Here is a 10,635-nt window from a genome sequence, read left to right on the forward strand (position 1 = left end):
TGCAAGCATTTATCCAGGCACATGCCTCCACCCTCTGCTGCCGTCCAGTTGGCTTTTAAGACAGCTAGGTGTCGGCAAAGCCCGGACCGGCACCTAAGATCCAGTCCGGTGCTTGACCTCACCTGGCTGGCAATCAGTCCACCAGCACATGCTGGGAAGAGAATACCTTCCCCTCCAGACCAGAAGACAAAAGCATTGCCTTGTGCAAGCTGTGCAAGAGCAAACTAAAAAGTGGGCAGACAAACACAAATGTAGATACCACAGCTCTGTTAAACCACATGAAGCAGCATCACCCCATCCCCTAGGCAAACAGAAGTGGCAGCCAGCTACTGCAGCAGGATTTCCCTCCTTCTCCTGGACCCCCTTGTGGCACCCAGGCACAGCCACGTGCAGTATGGTGTTTTTCAATCATCACCCCTTTCTACTTCTCCAGGTCAGACTCCTCCTCTACTCTATTGTCAGCCATTGTTAACAGAATGTGTTGCCAGGAAACAACTGTACGTGCCCAGCAATCCGTGGGTGCACAAGCTTAATTCCCACCTGGCCAAGTTGCTGGCGGTGCAGTTGCTACTGAATGATTCAGTCGAGTCTTCTGCCTTTAGGGAGCTAATGGCTTGCACTTAGCCTAGCTGGAAGATTCCTAGCTGGCATTATTTCTCCCAAAAGGCCATCCCTGCCTCGTACTCTCATGTGGTAGACAACGTGGACCTCTCCCTGTGATTCTCATTGTGCAGCAAGGTTCATTGCCATGGTGGACATCTGGAGTAGCTCTTACAGGCAGGGACAGTACATGTCTTTCACAACCCACTGGGTCAATGTTTTTTCCGGCAGCTGCGAGGCAGCTCCAACCATTTCGGGAAAAATAGATTTGTTACAACGAAGTGTGAGGAAATTCAACTTCTTCCTGAAATTCGGATAGAAGTCAATTCGTTTGGATTCAGTTCGCTCAACACTAATTAAAAACCATTGAAGTGTTTGTTTCACTATTGCCAAACAAGAACTTTTTCGGGTATTTTATAGTAACATTTTCAGGACTGGGTTAAATGTTTAGTGGATATGACAAAAAATAATTCTGTATGTCATTGCCTACAGATAATTTTTTTTTTTTTTTGGGGGGGGGGGGGGGGGGTTACATTTCTTTAAGGTGCAGCCTAAATGTATGTGATTACTGTATTAATACTGACATTTTTTCACAGTCAGGCAATGCTGGGGCCTGCATCATGCCACTAATGCCTCAACTGTCACTTTCCATGTACTCACTTTTCACACGTTTATTTTTTTTTTGGGGGGGGGGGGTTAATGTAGGTATATGATTACTTCATCAACATGGATATTATGTCACAGTCCAAGCAGGCTGAATGCGACCAATAGACCTCTCCTTGCTGCCGGTGACCCATCTTTCCACTCTTGCTGTCTGTCTGCCTACCATCACGTTGTGTATGGCTGCTGCAAGTGATTAAAATTTTAGGTCCTAGGAGGCTAGATGGGGTTATATACCAACTTTCAGGGCAAATGGAGCAACTTTGGTTTGGCCTGAACCGAACTTTTTGAAAAATTCTGCAAACCGGTCCGGAAATGAATCTCGACTGGTTTGCTCATCTCAAATTAATATGCAATCTGAAATTCAGCATGAGTTGTGTCCCATAGCAGATAAAGATCACAAAGCCACAAAGCTCACAGTCTTCCCTGGATTACACTTAAAAATACTCTGTACAGAAGTTTTGTAACTTCACAGTTAGATAACATGCATAACGGATATCATAGTACGCAGTTTATTGTGTTACTTCTCCTGAGAGATGACTTAATACTGGGATTGTGAAAAGCAGTGTATAAAAAAGTAATAATAAACATGAATGTGATCCTGAAAAAGAGTTAACATCTTTAGGGAATAAGTAGAGTAAGTATAAAAAAATGAAGTGACAAGTGTGACAGCGTAAGTTGCATTAGCAACTGATGAGTAATATGTCTGAGCTGTCTATATAAAGACAGGAAAAGATGGGCTATCCATCACACTTCATTCAAACTAAGACAAACTTGAAAAGGTAAGGAGGATTTCGCATTCTTATTTCTTGAATAAAGTTTTGCTCTGTCAAGATTATTAATTTATCCTAGACTTTGGCAAACTGTACATTGACCCAGATTCACTGATTTTAATGAGGACTTTGTGTGAAGTCATTCATACAACTTTGTGGGTTATATTCCTATGGTTGGAGTCCTTATGTTTATATAATTTGGTATGCTTATTCCTTATGTTTATATACTTGGTATGCTTATTTCTTATGTTAATATAGTTTGGTATGCTTATTCCTTATGTTTATTAAGTTTGGTATTCTTATTCCTTATGTTTATATATTTTGACATTCTTATTCCTTATGTTAATATAGTTTCTATGCTTTTTCCTTATCTTTATATACTTTAGTACCTGATACTTTGGTAGATGGTTAGTAATGGCGATCATTTTAATTTATAAGCCTAAGATCAACTCTATCATCTAACATATCAAACACTGGCACTTACACACATGACAATAAAGTGAAACCCTGCTTTCAATATTATAAAGTTATAGTCTTGTCTTGGACATGCACCCTTATCATTGCCATGATGTTATTATATACATTGACATTCACTGAAGATTTTTATCCATTCTGCATAGTATGTTGTGTAATCATAATGCAGCCATTGGCTGTTTTTTATGTTTTAATACATCATTGTATCAATATATGTGCTTTTTAGGTCACTACTATGCCATATTCAAGGAGGGCACAACATGCGGAGGGCACAACATGCGGCATACCACTGGATATATATTTTTATTAATATGCGCCAGATATCAGAGCATGTTTAGTCCCAGAATTATGTTGGTAGGGACTACCGTAGTGAACAGTGATTATATACAAGGCATTAAACATGTCAGTACAAGTCTACATACATATCCTGTACATAAGGCATCCTTAGGGACAAAACATACCAACAATCCCTTGATTCCAGGCGTGCTTCCCGAGTTCAGAAGTCAAATCATAATTGGAAAGTTAGAATACATTTGTTGATTTAATATTTTGAGCATTATTTTAAAAAGTTCCTATAATACATTATAATATATAATGATATAAATGTTCTATTAAGTTTAAGTGCTCACATTGAATGCAGGTTATGTTTTGATGTATCTTGCTTAAAAACAGAAGGGGGCACATTTGGCATGAAATGTACGCCAGCTGTAACTCTATCGTTACGCTAGTTAGAATTTATGCCAGTGCTCAGAGATTTTACATGGGTTGATCTTGATTTTTTTCAAATGCATTGCTGCTGCTGGTTCATAGGAGGCAGAGAATTTCTATACACAGGAAAAGTTGTCAACTCTTTCCGGTGCTAAGATAAGAAGATATATGGCTGCTGTCCACTTTGCAAATAATGAATCCCTAGGGGATTTTTCTTGGAATCACATATTGCTCAGTCTTCATTTTTTTGGATACAAGACATTTTTTTCTTCTAATTTTGTCTCGCCATGTGATCTCTCCACTCAGGAGTCAACACACTAGGAAATGAATTCTTAATACAGAGAACAAAACTATTTAGCAGCTCACCCCTTCCCCCCCAAAAAAAACATACATGTGATAATAATAATATATAATGCATAATAAATGATACCTTTATTGTACGTGTATATAGTAGAAAGGGTGACAAAGCCTCGGAAACCGCCAGATGGGGTTCTGGGTTAACAATTCACATTTTCTGTTTGGAAGTCTCCGTCTGTTCCCCAAGGCAGATAGTTGCCTTCAGAGTAACTTTCTAAATATTAGTGAACTGTACAATTCATAGAAGCATGAATGGCGAGAGGCAGGCACTTCCCAGCATAGGAAGGCATAGGTTTTGTGTGACTCATTCAAGCTCAGAGAGAGCCCTGTAGCCATGAGGTCATAGTGAATATCAGCTCTATTACTCACTGTAATGTGCAGCCAACATACTGTAAAACAATCCTGAGACAGCAATGTACACCACCTATTAAATATGGATCAATGACAATACAAACAACGAGGAACAGAACCATATCCTAATACATATCTGTCACCTAAACTGATTACTTGCACTGACAAATAGGCTGATACGTAAAAGCAGGGACAGGGAGGGACATCAAACTGTTTTTCTGGAATTTGGCTTTCATGAATATATGTTGTCTGCAGTGGCCTGTATTCTGTAAATCTGTAGTGTCCAACTAGATCTTCCATGAAGGGAACTGGGAGTTGTAATCAGTATAAAGCTACAAGTAGAAGACAATTGCTGTAAATGGGAAAGCATGGCAGTTGTGAGGCTGTAAGCACATTGTTAGAGGGTCTCTGCTGTCTCCATGGACAGAATACTGGCTGCTGTAAATGGTGTCTGTTCTCACCTGACATTGACAGAATGGCAGGCTCAGGACATATTATTTGCTTGTGGCTATTCTCCAGAATATTGCTGGTATTTAATCAAACGTTACAAAAAGTAGACCCATTTTAAGTTGTCCGCTGTAAAAATAAGACCACATGTCTGTTTGGTTGCATCAATCATGTTCTTGTAAACCAGTACTCAGATGGCTAATTCGATCCATAACCCCTTATGTGAACACCAAGTCACGACAATTCTGAATCTGAAGACGTGTTGGTTTAGGCTACTTTCACACTAGCGGCATGGACGTCTGGCAGGATCTGTCCTGCCGCTAGTGACCGTGTGCCCCCGGACTGCCGCTCCGTCCCCATTGACTATAATGGGGGCGGTGCTGAAGAATAAATGTCAGACATGTAGTATTTTAATTTTGGCAGCCTTTCGCCATTTTTCCACTGCCTCAATTGCTAAAAGTTGTTCCTTTAGAGGGTAGAGTCCTGACCAAGTTTTCACCTCCAGTAGAAGAGGAGATGATCCCAACTAAGACTGGGCTCCGTCTTGCCCTGGGCCCCATAGCAGTGGTCTTCCGCTATGGTAATTACGCCCCTGCTTCCAGCAAAGATGTACCTACAGTAAATGGGATTCAGTACTATGATGGGAGCATTAGATGTAAATTCTATATATCTACATTACTGGCCCAAAAGATGCAGCCTTGGCATTTCTGCAAGAAATGAATAACAATTGTGAGCCGTGCAATCAGTGTACTGTTCTTCACCAGAGAATTCAATGCAGTGGTTACAGTTCTGTACTCAGCTGCGAATAACATGTATTAAGTCACATTAATAATTCTTTATAATGTATCTAAAGAAGTATCTAAATGTATTTCCACGGAACTCGCATGAAAAAGTGAGGATTTGTCCCTGTGACTCACAATAGAGCTAATGGACATTGTGCATCCATCGCAGAAGTCTGAGTGTCAGGGTATGGGCTCATGCACATGGCTGTAGCCGCTTTTGTGGTCCGCAAATTGCAGATCCGCAAAACAGAGATACCGGCCGTGTGCGTTCTGCATTTTGTGGAATGGAACCTCCTACAATCTAAAGAACTGTCCGCATCCGTGGTTCCGTTCTGCAGCCCTGCAAAACATGATAGAGCATGTCATATTCTTGTCCACAATCGCAGAGAAGAATAGGCATTTTCTATTAGAGTTGTGGCCATGTGCGGTCTGTAAATTGCAGAACGCACAAGGGTCGGTATCCGTGTTTGGCGGATCCGCAATTTGCAGATCCGCGAAACACTACGGTCTTGTGAATGTGCCATAAACAGAACCTGTCTCCTCTACTGACATGGCATTCCCCATGCCATAAAAAATCTGGAGCATCTTTTCATATAACTGTATGTTGGCCATTTCTCTATTATTCCTACTAAAAATGTATGAATGAATTACCAACTAGACGTTACCAGTTGAGGGTGTGTCCCTGCTGAGTCTGCCACTGGCAGATCTGATTGGATAGAGTCAGTATATGCAGGGACACCCCCCCTCCAAACTGATAATACCCAGTTACCAATTCATTCATTAACTTCGAGGAGAAATAATAGAGGCACAACTTAGAGTCGTAAGAAAAGATGCTCCAGAACAGGGGCAGCTCTTTCCCTTATACCTTATGTCTGTGGAGGCTCCGCTCCTGGTTTTGGCTCACAATCACTGATGGAAATCACTGACCAAAACACTGACGTGTAAATGAGGCTTGACTTAGCAAAATAATTCTGTGTGAAAATGTTTAGAATTATGGCAAAATTCAGAATCAGTCATAAATGCGGTTCATAGTTTGATAGAATGTCACATACGATTTCATTATAAGCATAACTTTATTCCCTCCCACAAGACAAGACTCCTGGGGGGCATGATTGGGGGCATGATTTTGTAGCAGATTTAAGCCTCTTTCACACTGGCGTGTGCGGCCCGTGGTCGTGCTGCGGCCTGCAAAATGCGGGCCGCATTGCACGGGCACAGTCCGTGGGGTAGTCGCAGCGGATCGCGGACCCATTCACTTGAATGGGTCCGCGATCTGGCCGTTGCGCAACGGAACGGAAGTACGGGACGAAACCCCACGGAAGCACTCCGTAGTGCTTCCGTAGGGTTCCGTTCCGTGGTTCCGTTCCACACCATTCCGCATCTCCGGATTTGCGGACCCATTCAAGTGAATGGGTCCGCATCCGTAATGCAGAATGCCCACGGAACGATGCCCGTGTATTGCGGCCCGCATTTTGCCTGCCGCAATACGGCAACAGGCCACACACGCCAGTGTGAAAGAGGCCTTAGTCTGGGTTCACATCACATTTTTGCCATCTGTTTAGTGTATATGTTGGGAAAAAAAAGAGGTACAAAAGCATAGCACACCACGCTTTCTATTTTGCAGAGTCTGGTAAAAAAAACATACACTTTTTTTTTTACAATAGAACTCTATGGTGACAGATTCCACTGTATGGCATCTGTCTGTGACATTCGTTAACATATAATTTTTTTTTTTTAAATGGAACTTTATGGTGACTGTGGTATCCATTAACGTATACTTTAATCGGATGGGAAAAACGTGATGACAACCCACCCTTAATTAGAAATGTATTTGAAATGCGGAAAGATGCAAACATATTGTGATCCGCTGCAGGTCTTCTGCTTAGGGACCATGAGTGATCAGCTCAATGACATGGCAATGCTGTCACCTTACACTGATAGTGAGTTTAGTGACAGTTTCTTGGTCACTATCCATAGTGAGAAGAATTTACAGCCTGCCCTACCCCCTGAGCACACTTAATAGCACACTGCTGAAATCATCATGGATTCCATTATGTTCCATAAAGACCTAATCCGTGGAGAATGACTCAGCCTATGTTTCTCCATCACACTGAACCTTCTGCACATACAGGCTGGAGACTACTTTCATGTCTGGCAGTCCATTGTACATTTTATGTAATCCCCTCATTGCACTGTCCTGGCATATTAGTGCATTCTCATTATTACCGCTGTGCCACCACTGCCAGGGCTTTCATCATGTCCACCCATATATTACAGCTGATTGCTGGGGGGATGGGGGTCAAAGTGACAGGAAGTCTCTGTGATCAGCTATCCTTCAAAGTCCTGTGTAACAAAAATCGATGGGGTCATTTATCAAACTGGTGTAAAGTACAACTGGCTTAGTTGTCCTTAGCTACCAATAAGATTCCTCTTTTCATTTTCCAAAGGAGCTGTCAAAAATGAAAGGTGGAATCTGATTGGTTGCTATGGGCAACTAAGCCAGTTCTACTTTACACCCCATGAGTGTACAAAGCAGACATTTTCTTTAAAGGTGTTGTCCAAGCTTTTAGGATAGGTCATCAATATCAGATCAGCGGGGGTCCAACACCTCGAACCCCCACCGATCTGCTGTATGAGGAGACAGCGCACACAGTGCGCATGTGCCGTCTTCCTTCTCTCTTCCTGTTCGCTGCTGCGATCTTGGCTTAGGCAGAATCCTACTACCTACTGTTCACGGGCAAGCATCCAGAAACCCGGCCTGGATATATTCCCTTTTCAAATCCCAAGGCTTGTTAGAAAGTCAGATCTTGACTCTCCCAAAAGATAGCGCTGGCGAGATGGTCTATCTCCATAGACTTGCATTGACATGTGTAATATGATTCTCCTGCAGAAATGATCCTGTGCTGCATGGGTTTTTATAAAGTGAGAAGCCATTAAACAGCTGAGAACAGGAGAACTAGACATTTCTCACCCACAAAACATATTACTAAGCTTCTTGTGATCGCCTGTACTATTGATTTATGCAAAGTTGTGTGAAAAGTTAGTGACCATTTACAATCTGACTACAAAATGGCCGCTTTCCCTCCACAGGCTATTACGTGCTATGAGTGACAGTTTGTAGTCAGAAGCTGACAGACTTTCGGATGGCATATGACAAATCTCACTGAAGGTCGAAATACCCTTGAAGCTTTAACTCACACGCTTTTTCTCATCATTGTAGGGCGATATACAAGAAAAATGCAATACATCCTACTCGCTTTATGTTGGCTCCTCTGGATGAGACTACCTCTGTGCCATGGGAGGGCATTAAAAACAGTTCGACTAAAGGCGGATGCCAAACTGCTCTCAAAAATTTTAATAACAAGGATCCAGGAACATCCAATTCAGGTGAAGGAGTTGGTGACATGTGAACAATATTGTTAATGGGGTTGATCCTGCTGACAGATGCTCTGTAAAATGAACAAGAAGCATTCATTTAAGGTGTTTTTCTGTGATTGAGATATTGATGGTCTAACCAATGAGCACCTGTCCCGCCCTTTGTACATTTGGTAATTGCTGTGCCTGGTATTGCAGAGAGCTGCTACCAAATGTGCCATGCTGTACTGAGCTCTGTGGCAAGTCAACTGATTGGGGTTGGTGCTGGGACTAGGTCCTCCAACTATCCTATACAGATTGTCTGCCCTAAAGTTTGGGTGTCCTTTTTTTATCATGACTTTTTTGGTGCAATATTCTGTGTTAGGGCTAATGCACACGACCGTATGTATTTTGCGGTCTGCATTTCGTGGAACAGAACAGCTTGGCCAGAATAGAACAGTCCTATCCTTGTCAGTTATGCGGACAATAATAGGACATGTTCTATTTTTTTTTTTGCGGAGGTCTAAATCTACACCAGCAAGGGAGCTGGCATAGATTTAGAACTGGCGGTGGATCTACCGAAGTTATGTAGAGACCAGCGTCTAAAACGCCAGTCTTAATAAATTACCCCCTTTGTGACCTAGACCTTAGAGCTCATTCACACGAACGTGTGCTGCCCGTTGTTGTTTTGCGGCCCGCATTTGCAGGTCTGCAATACATGGGCACCGTTCCGTGTGCATTCCACATCACGGATGCGGACCCATTCACTTCAATGGGTCCGCAAATCCAGAGATGCGGAATGGTGCGGAACGGAAGCACTGAATGGAACACTACGGAAGCACTACGGAGTGCTTCCTGGGGTTCCGTTCCGTGCCTCCGCACTGCAAAAAGATAGAACATGCTCTATCTTTTTGCGGAATGGACGGATAACGGACCCATTCAAGTGAATGGGTCAGCGATCCCCATGCGACTGGGCCACGGTCGGTGCCCGTGTATTGAGGACCGCAAACATAAGCGTATTGTCCTGGAGGTTGATACGGAGAGGTGGAGCTCTGTGTGTATTGGAATTTGATCTGTGAAAGTCTGCTCAGGGACACCCCTCGTTAGGAGAGGGAACAGGTCCTTTTTAATGTAACTTTAGGAATGCATGTGCGCTCATCACTTACATTCATTTTTTATTCCTTTCTCCAAATTAGCTCAATTACCCAAGCAGTTTGAAAAGCAGTGGTTTGGACTTTATTCCAGATGAAGAGATATTGATGAGTATGGAGAAGATGGATGAAACTCTCGAAATATTCCAGAATATCCTCTCCAGTATCCCAATGGAGCAGGTGGAACAAATGCTGAGTGATATCGAGAACCTTCGCAGCCTGTTAAAGATTCTGACCTTTATGATGGGTTGTGCAGCCAGAGAACCGCGGCAGACCAACTCATTGGAATACTTCAAAGAGCAGCACGAAAACGCTTCGTATACAATGGAAAAGGTGACACTTGATCGTCTAGAGAAAACATTAGATGGCATTGTCAAACATCTAGACTATGTCACAAGCTGTTGAGACCGTTTACAGACTGTGATGAACACCAGGCTATCTAGCAGTGTGGTTGACAAGGCTGGAACATCTTCACTCTTCCACCCATGTCTATTATTTTTAGTCCTTAAGCTACAGACCAAAATCCTTCAGTTTCCTTAAATTTCCATGTTACGTCTTACCAACTTAAATGAAGGCATGGCAAACAGAGACGTGGCATTTTGAAATCAATCTTGACTTCCGCTTTCATTTGGGACCAGAGAAACATGACAAGCAGCCTTACTTTTAGACTTCCAGATGAATTGCACTAATTACTTTAGCCCTCTGACAACTTTCCTAGGTTACTATTTGGGATCTAATAATGGCTCAATGTGGAGTCATCTTTTTTATGTGCGTTACAGTTATTTGCACCGTTTATATTGTGGTGATGGGTACAGTATGATGGGTACAGTACAGCGCTGGGAGGCGTGTATGTCCCACCCAGATACCTCAGCTGAGTGAGATAACTGAAATCCAGAAAGCTGCAGTGGTTTCAGCAAAGTGTAGTTTGCTGAGCCAGTTGTGTCTAGATGTTGTTCTGGGCTGGATTTTATGTGGACT

The 10,635-nt window shown here is 42.6% G+C and overlaps 1 protein-coding gene across 1 annotated transcript; it reads left to right on the top strand.

Moving 5' to 3' along the window:
* Positions 1 to 2,019: 2,019 nt before the first annotated feature.
* LOC120987135 (leptin) lies at positions 2,020 to 10,172 on the top strand. The gene is made up of 3 exons (XM_040415753.1): positions 2,020 to 2,042; positions 8,373 to 8,539; positions 9,703 to 10,172. The coding sequence occupies exons 2-3, from the start codon at positions 8,390 to 8,392 to the stop codon at positions 10,060 to 10,062; spliced, it is 510 nt and encodes a 169-aa protein (XP_040271687.1). The 5' UTR covers positions 2,020 to 2,042; positions 8,373 to 8,389; the 3' UTR covers positions 10,063 to 10,172.
* Positions 10,173 to 10,635: the final 463 nt, after the last annotated feature.

The sequence above is a fragment of the Bufo bufo genome, chromosome 1 (assembly GCF_905171765.1).
Source record: "Bufo bufo chromosome 1, aBufBuf1.1, whole genome shotgun sequence".
NCBI classification, from domain to species: Eukaryota; Metazoa; Chordata; class Amphibia; order Anura; family Bufonidae; genus Bufo; species Bufo bufo.

Bases quoted from the DNA above. Each gene is read 5' to 3' on its own strand.
- LOC120987135 (XM_040415753.1), top strand. From the start codon at position 8,390: ATGCAATACATCCTACTCGCTTTATGTTGGCTCCTCTGGATGAGACTA. The intron at 8,540-9,702 runs GTGAAGGAGTTG...TCTCCAAATTAG, and splicing joins TCCAGGAACATCCAATTCAG to CTCAATTACCCAAGCAGTTT.